This window comes from Stegostoma tigrinum, chromosome 10 (assembly GCF_030684315.1).
Source record: "Stegostoma tigrinum isolate sSteTig4 chromosome 10, sSteTig4.hap1, whole genome shotgun sequence".
In the NCBI taxonomy this organism is placed as follows: Eukaryota; Metazoa; Chordata; class Chondrichthyes; order Orectolobiformes; family Stegostomatidae; genus Stegostoma; species Stegostoma tigrinum.
In genome coordinates, this window is record NC_081363.1 from 86,396,192 (window position 1) to 86,422,786 (window position 26,595).

Below are 26,595 nucleotides of genomic sequence, written 5' to 3' on the forward strand. Positions count from 1 at the left end.
GCTGCCCATATCCTGACTTGCAGTAAACCCTATTCCTGTGTTTGCTGACTGACATGGGCTCCAAGCAAAACCTTGAAAGTGAAATCCTTATGTTAACCCCTAGCCCATCTCTGGGATCTCCTCCAGCCCCACACAATGCCAGCTATCTTTGCTCCTTCAATCCAGCCTTTCAGGCATTTCCAGTTTCCACTGGTGGTCTTACCTTCAGGCAATGGACATCATGGAACTGTGACCAAGTCATTAACAGTTCTGTTCTCTCTCTGATAGGTTCCCCCACTCCCACAGCATTTCCACCTTCAACACATCCCCAAACAACCTCGCTTTCTCAGATGGGTCATGACAATTAAAGCTTTGAAATTGGAACAGTGTGGGGAGAAGTTTGGAATACAGTGGTCCTAAGAACGTTACAACACCCTGGTATTAACCTGTCTGGTGCTGTTTCTAGCAGCTTCAGTGTAATCCAATTCTTTCAAATGGCTCTTGGCAGTTTCTGACTAGAGCAGCAGGAATTGACCATTTATTCTTTGATTGTGCTCTGCCAACTTGTTACTTGGAGTGACCATCTGTAACACTGGTATGAAATTATTGGACCATTCCTGGGAGTTACCATTGACCAAAATCTGAACTGGAGTAGTCATATAAATACCATGGTTACAAAAGCAGTTCTGAGATGAGGAATCCTGCAATAAATAAATCACAACCTGCAAGGCACAAGTGAAGAATGTAATGGAATACTCACCATTTGCCTGGATGGATGCAGCTCCAACAATACTTAAGAAGCTGAACACTATCCAGGACAAAACAGCCTTCTTGATTGGCACCCCATCCATCACCTTCAACATCCACTCCCCCCCCCCCCCCCCACCCCCCACTTCAACACTGAACTCTGTTGCAGTGTATGTACTATCTACAAGCTGCACTGCAGAATTTCATGAAAGTTCCCTCAACAGCACCTTGAACACTTCCATCTAGAACAAGGGCAGCAGATAATAGGAACATCACCTCCTGCAAGATTCCCTCTAAGCCACTCACTATCCTGACACTCAGAGAAAGATATCCTCGTCTTCACTGTCTTAAATGAGTGACTCCTTACTCTGAGATTATGTTCTCTGGTCATGCATTCTCCCAGATGTTGCACCAATATCCCAAAAATGTTCACAGTATTCCAGCTGTGCTCTGACTAGTGCCTTGTAGTAAAACCGCCGTACTGTTATAATCCTTCAAATAACTATTTTTATTTGAAATAAAGGCCAACAGTCTATTTACTTTTCTGATTAATTGATGAACCCCATCTTTTTGTGATTCCCACATGACATCCAGATCTCTCCATGCTTTCTCTATTTAAATAATATTCAGATAGTTTCTGCTTTATAACTAAAAAAGCAATATATTGATTGCCATTGTCATGTGATCTACACAGTGTGTGAATGCAGATATTTGGCTTATTTAGCTTTGTATTTGTTACAAGCAGTATACTGGCTGATGTCATCCTGGCAGAGAAGCCTGGATATCCAGAAATATTCAGAACTGGATAAAAAGGAAAAATAGATACAGAAGTAGCAAATCATCAGAGGCCCTAGTGGAGTACAGAAAATGCGGGGGAATCTCATGAAAGCAATTAGGAAAGGAAAGAGGGGCATAAGAAAACACTGGCAGACAAGATTAGAATCTCTAGATACTCTACAAGCAAGTCGATGGGAAGAAAGCAACCGGGGAAAGATTGCTGCCCATTGGGGACCAAGAGGACATTGATAGAGAATTAAATGAGTACTTCACATTTTTCTTTATTGGGGAGATGGAGGATGTAAGTACAGTATTCGAGAAGATGGACTGTAAAGTTCTTGAGCAGATTGATATAAGAGGTGAGGGGGTATTGGGAAATTTTGGCAGATTTAAAACGGGACAGATCCCCAGGTCTGGATGAGCAGTGTCCTACGCTGTTGTGGGAGACAAGGTAGGAAATTACAGGGGCCGTGACCCAAATTTTTAAATTGTCTCTGGCCACAGGGGAGATGCCAGTGGGCTGGAGGACAACTGATGTGGTTCCATTTTACAAGTGCATTAGAGATAGACCAGGTAACTATAACATCTCAGGAGCACAAAGGCTGACGTTTTGGGCCTAGACCCTTCATCAGAAAAAAGGGTGCTGAGGAAGGTGATGTGGCTGTGGTACCTGGTTTGCTTCAGGACATGGTCGAGCAGTTTCAAGGCCAAAGAGACCACAAGAGAGTTACAGTGGGAGAGAGATCCCCTGAGGTTGGTCCGGAGGGAGGAGGGTAACTTCTGATGAAGGGTCTAGGCCCGAAACGTCAGCTTTTATGCTCCTAAGACGCTGCTTGGCCTGCTGTGTTTATCCAGCTCCACACTTTGTTATCTTAAGTAGAAAATTAATCTCCATTTAGTGAGGCAAGATTTGGTCAGGGATAGTCAGTAGGGCTTTGTCAGAGGAACGCCATGCCTAATAAATCTGGTTGAATTTTTTGAGGAGGTAATTGAGTATGTTGATTGAGGCTAGTGCAGTTAATGTAGTTTGTATGGATGTCAGCAAGGCCTTCAACAAGGTCCCACATGGGAGACTAAAAGCTAAAGGCTCATGGGATTCAGGGTGAACTGGCAAGTTAAGTGCAAAATTAGCATAGTGATAGGTGACAGAGTGGTAGTAGAAGGCTGTTTCTGTGACTGGAACCCCATGTGCATCTGGAGTACTATGTGCAATTCTGGTCTCCACAGAGGCCAGATGGAAGGATGTGACTGCACTGGTGGTGGTACAGAGGAGATTTACCAGGATATTGTTTGGGAAAGAGGTTGGATAAACTTGGGTTATTTTCTTTAGAGCAGAGAAGATTGAGGGGGGAACCTGATGGGTGTGCATAAGATTATGTGGGGCATGGACAGGGTAGATAGAAGACAGCTGTTCGCCTTAGTTGAAGGCAGGAGGTTTAGTGTTGATTTGAGGACATGTATTTTCATGCAGAGGTGGTAGGGATCTGGAATGTACTGCCTGGAAGGGTAGTTGAGGAAGGAACCTTCACAACCTTTAAAAAGTACATAGATGAGCACTTAAGTGTTGTAGCATTTAAGGTTATGGACCTAGGATGGCAAGTGGGACTAGTGCAGGCAATAGTGTATTTTTGGTAGTGCAGACCTAATGGGCAGAAGAAATGTACTGTATGATTCTATACAGCTTAAACTCATTGCCCATTTTTGGCTAAAGGAGCACATCTTTTGCACTTTTCTGATGGGACTCAATTCCTTGATGACTTCCATGGATCTACTTTACCAGCTCTTTTTCATTTGCTTTAGGATGGCAACACAATTTCCTTTGTATATCATCTTGGGCTATCATTTAATCTCTGTACTCCCAATACTCTCAACAGGTGTGTAGCTGATGGTTTGCACCGTCAGTACTTCTAGGAGCACTTGGAAAATTGCATCTTGTCATGTCATATTGTTCATTCTCATTCAATAGTGAAATTTCACACTCCACCAATATCTTCATCTTTCTTCCTATGGACCGCTGCTGTCAACAATATGTTTGCCATCAACTTCCTGGTTTGTATGTCATTGTCAAATAATAATATTGCAAGTGCAGTATCATTATTTGCATATGCTTTGGAGCTGATAAATGGTGTAAGGTATTTTGAAGCAATTTGTAGTCATTCTTTCATCACTTCCTCTCACTCTCAAACAGGTATTGATTAAAATGTTCATAAGCAAAGACAGTAGCCGAGGACTTTTTCTCAATCTATGCGTAACATTGTTCAGTATATGTTAATGTTCTGGACACAAATACTGTACAACTAGATATCCTTGATATACATTAGGGCTTTTCCAAGTCCTGTCTCATGGCATCACACTGCAGAATATCTTAATCACTGAATTGTTACAGTGCAGAAGGAGGCCATTCAGCTCATAATATCTGCACTGGCACTATTGTCTCGTCCAGCTCTATTACCTGGTTCCAATATATTACCTTTTCCCTTTATTCCTGTATATCATTTTGATTCAAATAATCATCTAGGACCCTCTTGAATGCCTCAATTGAATCTCCACCACATTTCCAAGCAGTGTATTCTATACCTAACTCTTTGCTGATCATCCATGCTTTGTTACATCATTGTACATCCTTACTCCTCATTCTTGTTACTTTTACAAGCGAGCAAAACTTCCTTTTATCTACTCTGACCAGTTCGTCCATCGTTTTGAAAGCATCCAACAGATTTCTTTTCAGCCTTCTTATCCCAACTCCTTCAATCTATCCTTATCACTACAATTTTTCATTCCTGGAACTTGTAAATTGCTTCCAGTGTATTTATATCTTTCCTATAGTGTGGTGCTCACACTTGTACACAATACTCCAGTTGAGGTCTAACAACTGTCTTGTACAAGTTCAATATCACCTCTTTTCTCTTATAGTCTATGGCCCTAATAATAAAGCTGAGAACACATTCTGCTTTATTAACTGTACTCTCCACCTGTCTTGCCACTTTCAGTGCTCTGTTCACATATACCCAAGTCCCTCTGCTCTTGCACCCCCTATTTTACACTGTCTTTCAATGTTCTTCATCATCTCTGTGAATGTATCATCTCACACCTCTCTGCCCATTCCACCAACTTGTCAATCTCCTTTAGAAGTTCCACACTGTCATCCTTTCAGGTTACAGTTCTTCCAAGTTTAGTGTCATCTGCAAACTTTGGCTTTGTCCCCTGCACATTAAGATCCAGATCATTAGTATATGTCAGGAAAAGCAAATGTCTCAATACCAAACCCTGGGAAACACCACTACAAACCTTTCTCCAGCCTGGAAAAGCATCCATTGACCAATACTGTCTATTTCCTATCACTCAACAAATTTTGTATCCACGTTGCTACTCTCCCTTTCGTACCATGATATATAACTTTCCTCACAAGTCTGGTGTGATGCAGTGTTTCAAATGCCTTCTGGAAACCCAACGTATACCTCAATGGTATCAGCACTGGCATAATTTTCAATGATTATTTGATGTGCGTGAAAGCTGCTGCTTGTTTTTTCACTGTTGTTACATGGCCTCAATTTGACTTCAATCATCTTCAATTACATTTGTTTTCATTCAACTTCAGGTTCACCTGGTGAGCTCTTCTGCGATATCATTAGATTTTGATCATTGTCTGTGGTAGCATCTCCATTCTATCTTCACACAATGACTAGCAAATCTTCCACTATAGCCTCTGAGAGGATCACTCAATCCCTGGTATCCTGCTAAATGCTGAAAATCACTGTTGGCACTTGTACGGTTGCCGAGCCAATTTTTGTCTTCCTCCTGCTGTTATGTGGAATTTCAGAGGAAAACTAAATATGCCCAATTTTATTTATGGTGCATTGATCCCCTATTGGTAACATTTTGGTAAAAGGTGAAAATATGGTGTAGGGAGATAGGGAATAGCAGTGCCTTCAATGATGAGAATAAACCAATCCAATAAGATATCAGTGATATCAAAAGAGAATGCTGCATAAACTCAGCAGGTCTGGCAGCAAACATGGACACAGAAACAGAAGACTCAGGTCTCAAACCATTAACTTGGTTTCTCTCTCCAAAGATGCTGCCAGACCTGCTTTGTGTTCACTTCAGAGTTCTAGCATCAGTTTTTGCTTTTGTTTTCAATTTCCATTTTGCTCAATTTTTTCACAACTTATGTTTCAGTGTACTTTCTGGTTTTCCCCTAATCAGTCAGAAGTTTTGGCCTCCCCTCTGGTTTTCCCCTGGACTACCTGAACCACATTCTGATTTTTTCGTGCATTTGTTTTCCTCAAGCCAAAATAGCCTGTCTCACCTCCTTTCCTCCCCCAGTCTTTTTGCACCATTCATGACCGATACAATGCTTTTAGGAGTTGATAATACAAGCCTATAAAACCACAGCAGTTTTCAGCTGTGGTAACTATATCAACCAATGACCTTGCAAATAAACTGAACATTTCACACTGAATTAAATGTTCTTGCACATTCCTGGGGAGCACCTCATGTCTGTACAGCTGGAAACAAATTTCTGGAGGCTGTATTTTCAATTGGAGGTACTGACTCACCTTTTTAAATTGATTTTTTTTGAAAGTGGATTTTAAAAAACTGTATCACGCAATGCATTACCCCTTCAACTTTCTGCATGACTGAAAAGTGTTTGACACTGATATTTTGCACTCAAATTCTTTATCTCACTCACTCTGTGAGGGGTGTGACAGAGACAGCATGGAAAGAGGTGATCAAATTAGAACATAGAACAGTACAGCTCAGAACAGGGCCTTCAGCCCACGATGTGCCGACCATTGATCCTCATGTATGCACCCTCAAATTTCTGTGACCATATGCATGTCCAGCAGTCTCTTAAATGCCCCCAATGACCTTGCTTCCACAACTGCTGCTGGCAACGCATTCCATGCTCTCACAACTCTCTGTGTAAAGAACCCGCCTCTGACATCCCCTCTATACTTTCCTCCAACCAGCTTAAAACTATGACCCCTCGTGTTAGCCATTTCTGCCCTGGGAAATAGTCTCTGGCTTTCAACTCTATCTATGCTTCTCATTATCTTGTATACCTCAGTTAGGTCCCCTCTCCTCCTTTTCTCCAATGAAAAAAGTCCGAGCTCAGTCAACCTCTCTTCATAAGATAAGCCCTCCAGTCCAGGCAGCATCCTGGTAAACCTCCTCTGAACCCTCTCCAAAGCATCCACATCTTTCCTATAATAGGGCGACCAGAACTGGACGCAGTATTCCAAGTGCGGTCTAACCAAAGTTTTATAGAGCTGCAACAAGATCTCACGATTCTTAAACTCAATCCCCCTGCTAATGAAAGCCAAAACACCATATGCTTTCTTAACAACCCTGTCCACTTGGGTGGCCATTTTAAGGGATCTATGTATCTGCACACCAAGATCCCTCTGTTCCTCCACACTGCCAAGAATCCTATCCTTAATCCTGTACTCAGCTTTCAAATTCGACCTTCCAAAATGCATCACCTTGCATTTATCCAGGTTGAACTCCATCTGCCACCTCTCAGCCCATCTCTGCATCCTGTCAATGTCCCGCTGCAGCCTACAACAGCCCTCTATACTGTCAACGACACCTCCTACCTTCGTGTCGTCTGCAAACTTGCTGACCCATCCTTCAATCCCCTCATCCAAGTCATTAATAAAAATTACAAACAGTAGAGGCCCAAGGACAGAGCCCTGTGGAACCCCACTCACCACTGACTTCCAGGCAGAATATTTTCCTTCTACAACCACTCGCTGTCTTCTGTTGGCCAGCCAATTCTGTATCCAGACAGCTAAGTTCCCCTGTATCCCATTCCTCCTGACCTTCTGAATGTGCCTACCATGGGGAACCTTATCAAATGCCTTGCTGACGTCCATATACACCACATCCACAGCTCGACCCTCATCAACTTTTCTAGTCACATCCTCAAAGAACTCGATAAGGTTTGTGAGGCATGACCTGCCCCTCACAAAGCCATTTTGACTGCATTTAATCAAGCCATGCTCTTCCAGATGGTCATAAATCCTATCCCTCAGAATCCTTTCTAACACCTTGCAGACTACAGACGTGAGACTTACTGGTCTGTAATTGCCGGGGATTTCCCTATGTTCTTTCTTGAAGAGAGGAATTACATTTGCCTCTCTCCAGTCCTCAGGCACGACTCCAGTAGAAAGCGAGGATGCAAAGATCTTCGCAAGTGGCAAAGCAATTGCATTTCTCGCTTCCCAAAGCAGCCAAAGACAAATCTGGTCCAGGCCTGGCGACTTGTCAATCTTAATGTTTGACATAATTTTCAGCACATCAGCTTCCTCTATCTCTATCCATTCCAGCATGCACACCTGATCTTCAAAGGTTTCATTCACTACAAAGTTTGTTTCTTTTGTAAAGACAGAAGCAAAAAACTCATTTAGGGCTTTCCCTACCTCCTCAGACTCCACACACAAGTTCCCTATGCTATCCCTGATCGGCCCTACTCTTTCTTTGACCATTCTCTTATTCCTCACATAAGTGTAAAATGCCTTTGTGTGCTCCCTAATCCGTTCTGCCAAGCCTTTCTCGTGCCCCCTCCTGGCTCTCCTCAGACCATTTTTGAGCTCCTTCCTCGCCTGCCTGTAATGCTCTAGAGCTGAGCTTGACCCTAGCTTCCTCCACCTTTTGTAAGCTACCTTCTTCCTTTTGACGAGAAGCTCCACCGCTCTCGTCATGCAAGGTTCCTTTATCTTACCCCTTCTTGCCTGTCTCAGAGGGACATATTTATTCATCACTCGCAACAACTGTTCCTCAAACAGTCTCCACATGTCTATAGTGCCTTTACCATGGAACAATTGCTCCCAGTCCATGCTTCCTAACTCATGTTTAATTGCATCATAGTTTCCTCTTCCCCAATTAAAACTGAGTTCACTTTTTGTTCAAATCAGAGAAAATGATGTGTAAAGGAAATTTGGAAACACCCATGTGGAGAGTTTCAGGTCAGTCAGCTCACACCTTGATATAATTGTGGATTTTCAAGTCGGTTGCACTTTGTCCTTCTGCTGGGTTTGGTATGAGTGGCAGCAGCACCCCTGCTGGAACAAGCAAGGATTACAAACACGACTTCTAACATGTATGTTTTTGAAAGGGGTCCTTCCTAACCCATGGTTCAAGTAAGGATAGTGCTGAGGATTTCAATGGACTGCGAAAAAATTTACAGCCCATTCCTTTCGATTTGAATGGTAATGTGTTGCATTTTAACACATTGAAGATCAGTGGCAGGCATGGAGCAACAACAGCAGACCACTCAGGGCCTCATGCCTGTTCCAGCATGAATCTAACCCAATAAATCCCCCGTAATTCTGTAATTCACAAAAAACTGCATTCTTGTGGCAATCGTTGATTTTAATCATTCCACCATTTGGTGGTTACACTTTCAGTTGTGTAGGCCCTGGGGTTTGACATTCCCTCCCTAAACCTCTTCTCGTCTCTGAGACACCCTTTGACAAAGCCATTTGATATTTCTCCCAATCTCTGTGAAGCAGTTTGGAATGTTTTATTTAAAGATGGTATTTAAACACAAGATGTCATTGAAAGCATAGCAGAGAAGGAGCACAGATACACATGTTCCACACTAGATTTGACAACATCTAAACTGCATTCATGAGGGCATTTATTTTTGTCTGGATGTGTTCCTGTGTGACAAGCACTGTCTCCTCACAGTAAAATACGAAGAGGAATTACTTCATGCTGTAAGACCCAGGGGAATCAAGTGCTGTGTTCAAAATACATCCGGATTTTAAAGTAGTGGTTTCCAAACTGCAACAGTTATGATTCATTACTGCTCTGGACAGTCATTTTTTGGAATTGTAAATTAAAGAATTTTCCTTCATCGTTTGTGATTACAACATGAGGTAAAATTAAACAAAAACAGAAAATACTGGAAGCACTCCACATGCAAAGCAGTAACACTGCAGGAAAAAGGACATTGCTTTTCTATAATTGTTAACAGCCTTAGGCTATCACAAATCACAAAGCATCCCAAAGGGAATCCTGCAGCCGATTTAGCTGTGCAACATCTGGCAAATAGCAATGTGATAATGACCAGACCAGGCAGTGTTGGGCATTTACTTTTATTTCAAGCCAGCCGAGGCTCAGCTGGTAGTGCTTCACCTCCACGTCAAAAGGTTGTGGATTCAAGCCTGACTCCAGGCCCAGGATGATAAGCAAAGGGTGACATTTGGTGCTGTGTAATACTGAGGGAATGCTGTGCTGTGGCAGGCAATACCTGTTATTTGGAGGTTCCCCATGGTGGCCCAAAACATTCCTGCAGTACTATTTCGTAGAAACTCGGGGGAGGTCTCCCCATGTCCAGGCCAATATTAATCAGTCAATCCAAAACGAATATCCATTCATCACCATCTTGTTGCATGCAAACTAGCTGCTACATTTCCGACACTACAACAGTGCAAGCACTTAACTCTTGTAAAGTGCTTTGCAATATCCGGCAATAATGAAAGGAGCTATATAAATTCAAGTCTTCCTTATCACTTCAGGGATAAGCTGTGGCACCAGGAAAATTCTCCTCCTCATGTTTGAAATAGTGACATCTGATCTTTTATACACCTGTGAGCAGACAAACATGATCCCAGTTTAACATCTCACTCGAAAGGCGATATCTCTGGCAGTGTCACTCCACCTCAGTACACGGAGAGAAAGGCTCAACGTTTCAGATTGATGACACGTCAGATGCCACCTGACCTTGCTCAGCATGTTCCAGCAGTTTCTGTTTTAACTAACTTCTACGATCATTCTCAGTACTTGCTTTCCATCCCACGAGTTTGATTTTTTTTCCAAAATTAATTTACTTATGGAATGAAACCTGAAAAAAATTATTTCAAGCTTGCACTAAACACCCCCTCCCTTATGTTTCCATGTTTCTCACTTGTAAATCAACACGGATATCAAGAACAGCAGCAGCTGCTCTAGCCAACACTGTAAAATTCTCTGCCACAGAATGTGACAGGAGGATAATACATTGAATGTTTTCACGAAAGAAATATAGTTCTCTGGGTTAAAGGGATCAAAGCGTATGGGAGGAAAGCAGGAACAGGGGACTGAGTTCAATGATCAGCCACGATAATATTGAATGACAATGTAGGCACGAAAAATCAAATGGCCTACTCCTGTTATATTTTCTGTGTTTCGAATTCCCTTTATACAGTTCTGAAGTGAAGAAAAATAAGTGGAGAGGATGCAAGTCATTTTGATTCCTAGAGGGCAGCATAAACACACATTCACTGATATACACAAACATTCATTAATACAGAGAGAGAGAGACACACACACACACACACACACACACACAAATATTCATTAATAGAGACACGCACACACACAAATACTCAATAACCGACACACACACACAAATATTCATCAATAGAGACACACACATACACAAATATTCATTAATACAGAGACACACACACACACACACACAAATATTCATTAACACAGAGACACACACACACAAATATTCATTAACACAGAGGCACACACACATACACATATTCACTAATACAGAGACACACACACAACTATTCATTAATACAGAGACACACACACACAAATATTCATTAATACAGAGAGACACACACACAAATGTTCATTAATACAGAGGCGCACACACACACAAATATTCATTAACACAGAGACACACACACACACACACACACACACACACATACAAATATTCATTAATACAGAGACGCACACACAAATATTCATTACTACACAGGCACACACCCACACACAAATATTCATTAATACAGAGACACACACACACAAATATTCACTAATACAGAGACACACACACATACAGATATTCACTAATACAGAGATAGAGATACACACACACACACAAATATTCATTAACACAGAGACACACACACACACAAAAATATTCATTAATAGACACACACACACACACACACACACAAATATTCACTAATACAGAGACACACACACACACAAAAATATTCATTAATAGAGACACACACACACACAAACACACACAGTCATTAACACATACACACACAAATATTCATTAATAGAGACACACACAAACACACATATTCATGAACACACATACAACTATTCATTAATAGAGAGAGAGAGAGAGACACACACACACAAATATTCATTAATACAGAGGCACACAGACACACAAATATTCATTAAAACAGAGACACACACACAAATATTCACTAATACAAAGACCCACACACGCGCGCACACAAAAATATTCACTAATACAGAGACACACACACACACAAATATTCATTAATAGAGATAAACACACGAACACACACAAATATTCACTAATACAGAGACACACACATACAAATATTCATTAATTCAGAGACACACACACACACACAAATATTCATTAATACAGAGACACACACACACACACACACAAATATTCACTAATACAGAGACACACACACACAAATATTCATTAATACAGAGATACACACACACAAATATTCATTAATACAGAGACACACACAAATATTCATTAATACAGAGACACACACACAAATATTCATTAATACAGAGACACACAAACAAATATTCATTAATACAGAGACACACACACACACACATACACAAATATTCATTAATACAGAGACACACACATACAAATATTCATTAATAGAGAAAAACACACACACAATAATTCACTAAGACAGAGACACACACACACACAGATATTCACTAATACAGAGACACACAAATACTCATTACTACACAGGCGCACACACACACATTCATTAATACAGAGACACACACACAAATATTCATTAATACAGAGATACACACAGACAAATATTCATTAATACAGAGACACACACACACAAATATTCATTAATACGGAGACAGACACACACACAAATATTCATTAATACGGACACACACACACACAAATATTCATTAATACGGAGACACACACACACAAATATTCATTAACACAGAGACACACACACATATTCATTAACACAGACACACACACACATATTCATTAACACAGACACACACACACATATTCATTAACACAGACACACACACACACAAATATTTATTAATACAGAGTCACAAACACACACAAATATTCACTAATACAGAGACACACACACACACACACACAAATATTCATTAATACAGAGAGACACACACACACAAATATTCACTAATACAGAGACACACACACACATACAGATATTCACTAATACAGAGATAGAGATACACACACACACACACCGAGACACACACACATACAGATATTCACTAATACAGAGATAGAGATACACACACACACACACACACAAATATTCATTAACACAGAGACACACACACATACAAATATTCATTAATACAGAGACACACACACACAAATATTCATTACTATGCAGGCACACACACAAATATTCATTAATACAGACACACACCCACACACACACAAATATTCACTAATACAGAGACACATACAAATATTCACTAATACAGAGGCGCGCGCGCACACACACACACACACACACACACAAATATTCATTAACACAGAGACACACACACATACAAATATTCATTACTACGCAGGCACACACACAAATATTCATTAATACAGAGACACACACAAATATTCACTAATACAGAGAAACACACACACAAATATTCATTAATACAGAGACACACACACAAATATTCATTAATACAGAGGTACACACACACACATTCACTAATACAGAGGCGCGCGCACACACACAAATATTCATTAACACAGAGACACACACACACACACACACACACACACACACACACACACACACAAATATTCATTAATACAGAGACACACACATACAAATATTCATTAATAGAGAAAAACACACACAATAATTCACTAATACAGAGACACACACACACAGATATTCACTAATACAGAGACACACAAATATTCATTACTACACAGGCACACACACACATTCATTAATACAGAGACACACACACAAATATTCATTAATACAGAGATATACACACACACACAAATATTCATTAATACGGACACACACACACACACAAATATTCATTAATATGGAGACACACACACACACACAAATATTCATTAATACAGAGACAGACACACAAATATTCATTAATACAGAGACACACACACATATTCATTAACACAGACACACACACACACAAATATTTATTAATACAGAGACACAAACACACACAAATATTCACTAATACAGAGACACACACACACACAAATATTCATTAATACAGAGAGACACACACACTCAAATATTCACTAATACAGAGACACACACACATACAGATATTCACTAATACAGAGATAGAGATACACACACACACCGAGACACACACATACAGATATTCACTAATACAGAGATAGAGATACACACACACACACACACACACAAATATTCATTAATACAGAAATATATACACACACACACACACACAAATATTCATTAACACAGAGACACACACACATACAAATATTCATTAATACAGAGACACACACACACAAATATTCATTACTACGCAGGCACACACACAAATATTCATTAATACAGAGACACACACACAAATATTCATTACTATGCAGGCACACACACAAATATTCATTAATACAGACACACACCCACACACACACAAATATTCACTAATACAGAGACACATACAAATATTCACTAATACAGAGGCGCGCACACACACACACACAAATATTCATTAACCCAGAGACACACACAAATATTCACTAATACAGAGACACACACACACACAAAAATATTCATTAATAGAGACACACACACACACACACAAACACACACAGTCATTAACACATACACAAATATTCATCAATAGAGACACACACAAACACACATATTCATGAACACACATACAACTATTCATTAATAGAGAGAGAGAGAGAGAGAGAGAGGCACACACACACAAATATTCATTAATACAGAGGCACACAGACACACAAATATTCATTAAAACAGAGACACACACACAAATATTCACTAATACAAAGACCCACACACGCGCGCACACACAAATATTCACTAATACAGAGACACACACACACACAAATATTCATTAATAGAGATAAACACACGAACACACACAAATATTCACTAATACAGAGACACACACATACAAATATTCATTAATACAGAGACACACACACACACACACAAATATTCACTAATACAGAGACACACAAATATTCATTAATACAGAGATACACACACACAAATATTCATTAATACAGAGACACACACAAATATGCATTAATACAGAGACACACACACAAATATTCATTAATACAGAGAGACACACACAAATATTCATTAATACAGAGATATACACACACACAAATATTCATTAATACAGAGACACACACACACACACACACACACAAATATTCATTAATAGAGACACACACGCACACAAATATTCATTAATACAGAGATACACACACACACACAAATATTCACTAATACAGAGACACACACACACAATAATTCACTAATACAGAGACACACACACAGATATTCACTAATACCTAGACACACACACACAAATATTCATTAATACAAAGACACACACACACACACACACACAAATATTCATTAATACAAAGACACACACACAAACATTCATTAATACAAAGACACACACACACACAAATATTCATTAATACAGAGACACACACACACAGCCACAAATATTCATTAATACAGAGATAGACACAAATATTCACTAATACAGACACACACACACAAATATTCATTAATACAGAGACACACACACACAAATACTCACTAATACAGAGAAACACACACATAAATATTCACTAATACAGAGACATACACACACACAAATATTCATTAATACAGAGACACACACACACACACACACGCACAAATATTCATTAATCCAGAGACACACACAAATATTCACTAATACAGACACACACACACACACAAATATTCATTAATACAGAGAGACACACAGACACAAATATTCACTAATAGACACACACACACACACAAATATTCACTAATACAGAGACACACACACACAAATATTCATTAATACAGAGACACACACACACAGCCACAAATATTCATTAATACAGAGACAGACACAAATATTCACTAATACAGACACACACACAAATATTCATTAATACAGAGACACACACACACACACAAATACTCACGAATACAGAGACACACACACACACACAAATATTCACTAATACAGAGACATACACACACACACAAATATTCATTAATCCAGAGACACACACAAATATTCACTAATACAGACACACACACACACAAATATTCACTAATACAGAGACATACACACACACACAAATATTCACTAATACAGAGACACACACACACAATAATTCACTAATACAGAGACACACACACAGATATTCACTAATACCTAGACACACACACACAAATATTCATTAATACAAAGACACACACACACACACACACAAATATTCATTAATACAAAGACACACACACACACATACAAACATTCATTAATACAGAGACACACACACAAACATTCATTAATACAAAGACACACACACACACAAATATTCATTAATACAGAGACACACACACACAGCCACAAATATTCATTAATACAGAGATAGACACAAATATTCACTAATACAGACACACACACACAAATATTCATTAATACAGAGACACACACACACAAATACTCACTAATACAGAGAAACACACACATAAATATTCACTAATACAGAGACATACACACACACAAATATTCATTAATACAGAGACACACACACACACACACGCACAAATATTCATTAATCCAGAGACACACACAAATATTCACTAATACAGACACACACACACACACAAATATTCATTAATACAGAGAGACACACAGACACAAATATTCACTAATAGACACACACACACACACAAATATTCACTAATACAGAGACACACACACACAAATATTCATTAATACAGAGACACACACACACACAGCCACAAATATTCATTAATACAGAGACAGACACAAATATTCACTAATACAGACACACACACACAAATATTCATTAATACAGAGACACACACACACACACACACACAAATACTCACGAATACAGAGACACACACACACACACAAATATTCACTAATACAGAGACATACACACACACACAAATATTCATTAATCCAGAGACACACACAAATATTCACTAATACAAACACACACACACACAAATATTCACTAATACAGACACACACACACACAAATATTCACTAATACAGAGACACACACACACAAATATTCACTAATACAGAGACATACACACACACACACAAACATATTCATTAATACAGAGACACACACACACACACAAATATTCATTAATACAAAGACACACACACACACATATTCGTTAACACAGAGACACACACACACAAATATTCATTAACACAGACACACACACAAATATTCACTAATACAGAGGCACACACAAACATATTCATTAACACAGAGACACACACACACACAAATATTCATTAATACAGAGACACACACACACACAAATATTGACTAATTCAGAGACACACAGACACACACACAAATATTCATTAATACAGAGACAGACACAAATATTCACTAATACAGACAAACACACACACACACAAATATTCATTAATACAGAGACACACACACACACAAATACTCACTAATACTGAGACATACACACACAAATATTCACTAATAGAGACACACACAAACATATTCATTAACACAGAGACACACACACACACAAATATTCATTAATACAGAGACACACACACACACGCACAAATATTCATTAATCCAGAGACTCTCACACACACACAAAAATTCATTAATACAGAGAGACACACAGACACAAATATTCACTAATACAGAGACACACACAAATATTCACTAATACAAAGACACACACACACAAATATTCATTAATACAGAGACATACACACATAGCCACAAATATTCATTAATACAGAGACACACACACACACACAAATATTCACTAATACAGAGACATACACACACACACACACACACTCACTAATACAGAGACACACACACACACACAAATATTCACTAATACAGAGACATACACACACACACAAATATTCATTAATACAGAGACACACACACACACACGCACAAATATTCATTAATCCAGAGACACACATACACACAAATATTCATAATACAGAGACACACACAAATATTCACTAATACAGACACACACACACACACAAATATTCACTAATACAGAGACACACACACACACACACAGATATTCACTAATACAGAGACACACACAAATATTCACTAATACATGGACATACACACACACACACAAACATATTCATTAACACAGAGACACACACACACACACACACACACACACACACACACACACAAATATTCCTTAATACAGTGACACACACATACAAATATTCATTACTACACAGGCACACACACACATATTCGTTAACACAGAGACACACACACACAAATATTCATTAATACAGACACACAAACACACATATTCATTAATAGAGACACACACAAATATTCATTAATACAGAGATATACACACACACACACAAATATTCATTAATACAGACACACACACACACACAAATATTCATTAATACAGAGACACACACACACAAATATTCATTAATCCAGAGACACACACACACAAAAGTATTCATTAATACAGAGACACACAAATATTCACTAATACAGACACACACACACAAATATTCATTAATACAGAGAGACACACACACACACAAATATTCACTAATACAGAGACACACACACACAATAATTCACTAATACAGAGACACACACACACACAGATATTCACTAATACAGAGACACACACACACACACAGACAAATATTCATTAATACGGAGACACACACACACACACAAACATGTTCATTAACACAGAGACACACACACACACACACACACACACACAAATATTCATTATAACAAAAACACACACCCACAGCCACAAATATTCATTAATACAGAGACAGACACAAATATTCACTAATACAGACACACACACACAAATATTCATTAATACAGAGACACACACAGACACAAATATTCACTAATACAGAGACACACACACACACAAATATTCACTAATAGAGGCACATACACACAAATATTCACTAATACAGAGACATACACACACACACACACAAATATTCATTACTCCAGAGACACACACACACACACAAATATTCATTAATACAGAGACACACACAAATATTCACTAATACAGAGACACACACAAATATTCACTAATACAGACACACACACACACAAATATTCATTCATACAGAGAGACACACAGACACAAATATTCACTAATACAGAGACACACACACACACAAATATTCACTAATAGAGGCACACACACACAAATATTCACTAATACAGAGACACACACACAGATATTTACTAATACAGAGACACAGACACACACACAAATATTCATTAATACGGAGACACACGCACACACAAATATTCACTAATTCAGAGACACACACACAAATATTCATTAATATAGAGACACACACACACAGCCACAAATATTCATTAATACAGAGACACAAACAAATATTCACTAATACAGACACACACACACACACACAAATATTCATTAATACAGAGAGACACACAGACACAAATATTCACTAATACAGAGACACACACACACGCACAAATATTCATTAATCCAGAGACACACACACACACAAATATTCACTAATACAGAGACACACACACACAAATATTCATTACGACACAGGCACACACACAAATATTCATTAATACAGAGACACACACACAAATATTCATTAATACAGAGACACACCCACACAAAGATTCATTAATAGAGACACACACACACACAAATATTCATTAATACAGAGACACACACACAAATATTCATTACCACAGAGACACACACACACAAATATTCATTAACACAGAGACACACACAAATATTCATTACTACACAGGCACACACACAAATATTCATTAATACAGACACACACAAATATTCATTAATACAGAGACACACACCCTCACAAATATTGATTAATACAGACACACACACACAAATATTCACTGATACAGAGACAAACACACACATACACACACACACAAATATTCATTAATACAGTGATACACACACACACACAAGCATTCACTAATACAGAGACACACACAATTATTCATTAATACAGAGACACACACACAAGTATTCATTAATACAGACACACACACACAAATATTCACTGATACAGAGACAAACACACACATACACACACACACAAATATTCATTAATACAGTGATACACACACACACACACAAGCATTCACTAATACAGAGACACACACAATTATTCATTAATACAGAGACACACACACAAGTATTCATTAATACAGACACACACACACAAATATTCACTGATACAGAGACAAACACACACATACACACACACACAAATATTCATTAATACAGTGATACACACACACACAAGCATTCACTAATACAGAGACACACACAATTATTCATTAATACAGAGACACACACACAAGTATTCATTAATACAGACACACACACACAAATATTCATTAATACAGAGACACACACACACACAAATATTCATTAATACAGAGACACACACACACAAATATTCATTAACACAGACACACACACACAAATATTCTTTAACACAGACACACACACACACACACAAATATTCATTAACACAGACACACAAATATTCATTAACACAGAGACACACACACACACAAATATTCATTAACACAGAGACACACACATACAAATATTTATTACTACACAGGCACACACACAAATATTCATTAATACAGAGACACACACCCTCACAAATATTGATTAATACAGACGCACACACAAATATTCACTGATACAGAGACAAACACACACACAAATATTCATTAATAGTGATACACACACACACACACAAATATTCACTAATACAGAGACACACACACACACAAATATTCATTAATACAGAGACACACACACACAAATATTCATTAATATAGAGACACACACACACAAATATTCATTAACACAGACACACACACACACAAATATTCTTTAACACAGACACACACACACACAAATATTCATTAACACAGACTCAAATATTCATTGACACAGACACACACACACACACAATTATTCATTAATACAGAGAGACACACAGACAAATATTCATTAATATAGACACACACACACACAAATATCCATTAACACAGACAGACAGACAGACAGACAGACACACACACACACACACACACACACACACAGAGGCAGAGAGTACTCTGCAGGGTTCTGCCCAGCAAGTATGAAACAATACTAGTTGGGATGGGAGGTAAAATGTGAGCTGCTCCTACCAGCTCCCCTTTCTTCAGTCTAATCTTCATTTGTATTAAATTCGATTTTCTATTTTTTCCTGTCATTGCGCTTGTTTTGAGATGGGGGCAATGGAAAGAATGATTTGACAGGATTTGATACTGCAATCATTGTGTGTGATTTTTGATAGACTGGTTCGAGAAGTGTGACTGGCAGTTGAGATGCGCGAATGCTGTGTTCTCCACTCTTGACCTGTTGTCTCTGTCCTCTGTCAGGAGTAGGGGCAGTTCTTCATTTCCGCTTTAAATGTTCTGATGGAGGACTGGTCGAGAGCCCAGGCCTTGTACACAAGGACCAGGGCCAGTGGCACTGACCACGTCCTTACTGGAGACAGGAAGAAGGCAGCGGTGCCGTAAGTGAGCAGTAGGATGTAGCTGCTGTAGAGTTGCCACAGGAAGAGTGCCATGATGAAGATGTGCATGGGCACAGTGCAGAGCCAGCCTGTGTACTTGGTGTGTGTCCAAAAACAAAACCCTCGACACCGAAGGAGCAGACACCAGCTTAAGTAGCCCATCAGTGGAATATTAAAAAACGTCAGCTGAGTGAAGAAAAGGGAGAGAGTAGCTTTAAAAGTGGTCTTAAAAGAGACATTAACTGTCACAATTAAAGGATTTGATTGTTAGGGATCATCACTTGCCCTCCCCTGAAGGATTCCTCATGTCCACCTACCCAGACAGATTACTGCCCTTGCTCTCTGATGAAGGGTCTAGGCTCGAAACGTCAGCTTTTGTGCTCCTGAAATGCTGCTGGGCCTGCTGTGTTCATACAGCCTCACATTTTATTATCTCGGATTCTCCAGCATCTGCAGTTCCCATTATCACTCAGATTACTGCCAACCTGGTCTCTGAGTGGAGGTTCTGAGGTCTGGAGGGCTACAGGAGGGGAAGTGAGAATACTGAAGAAGCAAATACTAAATAAAAACCAAAAGACCTTCGGAAGCTGTAAATCAGATACAAATCAGAAATTGCTGGAAAGGCTCAGAAGGTCTGGCAGAATCTGTGAAGAGAAATCAGAGTTAAAGTTTCGGGTCTGGTGACCCTTCCTCAGAATTAGTGATAGCGGGGGTGGGGGTGGGGTGGGGGTGGTTGGGGGTGGTTGGGGGTGGGGGTGGTTGGGGGTGGGGGGGGTGTGTGGGGTTGTGGGGGTGTGTGGGGTTGGGGGGGTGTGTGGGGTTGGGGGGGGTGCGCGGGAGGGGGAAGGGGTGTGGGGGGGTGCGCGGGGGGGGGCGGGGGGGGGGGGGCGCGGGGTGGGGGGGGGCGCGGGGTGGGGGGGGCGGGGCAGGCGGGGGATGGGCAGGGGACGGGGGAGGTCACCGGACCTGAAATGTTAACTCTGATTTTCTCTTCACAGATGCTGCCAGTCCTGCTGTGCTTTTCCAGCAACTTCTGTTTTTGTTCCCAATTTACAGCATCCACAGTTCTTTTGGTTTTTATTTAGACTGAAGAAGCAGCCTGCCTGGCCTCCGTCCCTACAAACCAATCAATCCTGCCAGGTGTTCGTTATTGTGCTGCACTCCCCGCTTCACGACCCACACCAGGTATGACAGAAACCTGCCCTTAGTTAAACCCTTCCCTGCCTTCGGCCTGGTTCTATACTGCTACCTGACCGCCTAACCCTCCTTCCACACTCCTTCAGTCCAAAGTCTGAGAGAGTTGCTGCTGCTGTATCCCACCAGACACAGTACCCACCTCTCCAGTTGGTAACTCAGGAATGGCAGTGACAGAGCCTTGTCCCCTAGTGGTGGAGTGCCACTGGACACACATTGTGCTATCTTTGGATTACATACAACCAACAGCACAAGGCACTTTAGCTGTTTCCCCTTTGGCTGCCCCGGACAATTTTTTTAAAAACATTTTTTCCGGGATTCCCAGGAAGGTCACGTCCCGGACACGGGACAGGAAGCCAAATGCTGGGAGAATTTCAGAAAACCTGGATGGTCAGTCACCCTGGAACAGAGTGCCTCCCTAAGTCACATCTGAGGGCAATTAGGGTTGATGTTGGAGTCACGTATCAGCCACACCCAGGTATAGACAACAGGATTCCTTTCCTAAAGGGTCAAATGTTCATTTTTACAAAAGCCAGTAGGGAATTTGCGGGCTCTTTTTAGTGATTCCCATATTTTCTTTCCAGCTACTTCAAACTAAAATACTCTGACAGCAAGGTATATGGTAACTCTTTCCCTGCAATATTAGTTATTGATTATTATTTGTAATTATTACTTCTATTTGTTATTGGATTATTACTCTCTATGGCTGGATTACTATAGTCTCATAACATAAAAACTCTACGCTCTGCTGCTCCACAAATGATAGAATCACTACAAAATATTATTCCAATAGTACAGTCAAATACTAGTTCAACATTGGATGATTCAAATCGCCTGATAGTTCAGGAAGTTTGTTACTTTTCTCCTGCATACAATCTTGCAACAAAGCTATTTAAAAAAATTCTCATCTGATCTTTTTCTATCGATTGTCTTAAATCTGGTTACGGACACCTTCACTAGTGGAAACAATTTCTCATTAATTACTAAATGCTACTACAGGTAGCATTCATTATTGAAACTATGACTCACACGCACAACTCTTCTAATCTTGTACCAATGTTACTGAACCAGCGTTAGTCTCAGTGCTGTTAAAAATCAATGAAACAGGATCAGTACAGCAAATGAGGAATGATCATGGAACTGTTGCCTGCTCTTTTACCTGAAAGATTCCAAAGATGAAAGTCAGGCTTCCCTCCAAGAAATGGCCATCCACCACAACCCCAAAGACAAAGCAGGCTCCAAAGTGGCCATCTATCACCTCACCAACAAACCAGGGACCTACAACATGGGAAAAGTAAATGCTGACGAGTTTCATATGTAACCTCTGCTTGATGCTGACACCATACTTAAAAATGGAGAATTGGGGTAAGGGTCGGGGGTGGAAGTATTTCCTGCTGTACCAACTTGGTGATAAAAGCTTCTACAAATCTTACAAATATCAGAGGGGTCAACTGATTGGCTTTTAACATTGATCTTGGGACAGCTCACCAAACACACCAAATACAAGCAATGATAGACATTGTCTGAGAATCAATTATATTTCATCACTGAGATTAGGGAATTTGAGTGGCACAATGCAACAAAGATAGAATCTAATCAAACACTTCTGATTATTAAAACCTGAAAGTAGTTCTCAGGAAAGGTTACAGGATCTGAAACGTTAACTTTGATTTTTTTTCTTCACAGATGCTGCCAGATCTGCTGAGCTTTTCCAGCAACATCTGTTTGTGCTTCTGATTATTAACATATTTTGTGATTTAGAATTAATTTTCCACAGATTATAAATGAGCTGAATGATTATAAATGTTTTTCCTTGTTTTGAAATTTTTCTTCCATCACTTCAGTCTTGAAAATGGTTTCTACCTCCTAAATCATATTTAATGCAGTACAATCTACTATCAGTTAAATTGAGTTCAATGTATTAGTTTGGCACAGGGCACAGTGATGGACCCAGAGCTTTTCATGTGTACTGTGTGGCCTTAGCAACAAGAATAGCTTACATTTATCTTCACATTGAAAGTTACAAAACACTTTGAGAAGTGTTATCAGACAAAAATTGGCGTTATGCCAAAGAAAGAGATATTAGAATAGGTGATCAAAATCCGAGTCAGAAATATAGGATTTAAGGCTGAGAGAGGTGGTGAGGCTTATGAGGGGAACAACAGAGTTCAGCATCTCGGAATTGCCAGCATGATGCGGCATCTAAATCCTTACAGTATGGAAGCAGGTCATTCGACCCATCAAGTCACACCAACCCTCTAAAGAGCATCCCACCCAGACCCACCTCCTTTTCCTACAACCCTGCATTTCCCTTGGCTAATCCATCTGGCCTGCATCTCCCTGGATAATATGGGACAATTTAGCATGGCTAATTGACCTAGCCTGGATAGCTTTGGACTGTGGGAGGAAACCCACTTAGACACAGGGAAAACGTGCATGCTCCACACAAGGTGTCACCCGAGGCTGGAATCGAATCCAGGTCTCTGATGCTGTGAGGCAGCAGTGCTAACCATAGAGCCACCATGCTGCACAGAATAGAGTTGTGGAGCTGACAGAGGTTAGAAAGGGAGAGACGGATGAGGTCTCCGAGGGATTCAAACCCAAATGATGACAGATTTAAAATACTGGCATTGCCAGATGAGCAGAAAACATGAATGCTGCATAATTTCGCAATTGGGAAAGTGTTCTTTCAGATACAATATAACTAAGTTGAATTTTCATTACATAATAAACTTTGAGAATGGGCAAAGGAATTTAGAAATACTTTGAGATATGGAATCGATGGAGAACAAAGTAAAGATGTAGATTGTCCTCTGTTGTCACAACCATGGTAACGACAAGTGTAAACTGCTTCAATGAACATGTGGACATTAATTTGATCTGAACACACTGTGTCCATGGTGCTTTACAGGGCTACTGTCTGCAAATACATACCGACCCTCATCTTATGGGAGCTCTCAAGGTATCCAGTCACCCCGTTTAATGATAAACTGTAGTGATTCCCTAAAAGATGACATCAGGGAAACAGGCTTTTAATTACAATCCACTCCCATCCTTTTTTAGAGAGCAGAGTGAGGTGCACAATTTTGCAAATTTAAGGAGAGGTGGACATGGGTGGACACTCAGAGGGAAGATCTTTCCAGATTATTTCCTCTGGAATGAGCCTCTCAACATATTTCTGTACTTAGAGTTGCCAATCCTCCAGGATTGTCCTGGAGTTTAGAGGAATTGAAGATCAGTCTGCGCTGCAAGAAAACAGAGGAAAGTAATGAGCAACTAAAGTTGGATTAGCAACACCACATGGAAACTGAATGGGAGTCCCCATGCAGAATACAAGTTGGTTCCTTTAAGCCTAAAAAGACAGCACAAGTGTGCAGGGAACTTCAGTACTGTTAGATTGATGCTGAATGACTTACTCACCCACAGCCACATAGCAAGTGAACAGCAACACAGGATAGTAGAACATGTTTGTCTTACACAACACATGAAACGAAAACAACATCAGAGTGAAGGCACTAGGGCTCTCTAGTTTGGAAAAGAGATTGAAACAATTTTAGTATGAAATTAATGCAATTTTACATTTAAAAGAGAGAACATCAACTGCTACAGAAGGAGGCCATTTGGCTATCCTGCTAGTGCAGATTCTTTGAAAGATCTGACTGATTAGCCTTAGCCTCCTGTTCTTCCAGACTCCTGCAAACTTCAACATGCCCAGTATTTTTCCAGTTCCCTTTTGACAGTTATTATTGAATATGTTTCCAGATCAGAACAATCTCACTACGTTAAAGTTAAATTGCCATCTCCCATCTGATTAACCCATTTGCTTACTTTTTCGACTTTTAAACTCTTGCTCCTGGTTCAAACTTCACTCAACAGCACTGTTTAACAGACAGAGAA

At 39.6% G+C, this 26,595-nt stretch overlaps 1 protein-coding gene across 1 annotated transcript in view; it reads right to left on the minus strand.

Annotated features, from left to right (window-relative positions):
* Positions 1–9,005: 9,005 nt before the first annotated feature.
* The window catches only part of tmem62 (transmembrane protein 62), an 80,902-nt gene continuing 63,312 nt past the window's right edge, over positions 9,006–26,595 (minus strand). Inside the window, exons 12-14 of the mRNA XM_059649357.1 lie at positions 26,119–26,223; positions 23,858–23,976; positions 9,006–21,690 (exon numbers count right to left, since the gene is read on the minus strand). Coding sequence (XP_059505340.1) covers positions 21,364–21,690; positions 23,858–23,976; positions 26,119–26,223 — 551 coding nt within the window. The 3' untranslated portion in view covers positions 9,006–21,363. The remainder of the gene's footprint in view (positions 21,691–23,857; positions 23,977–26,118; positions 26,224–26,595) is intronic.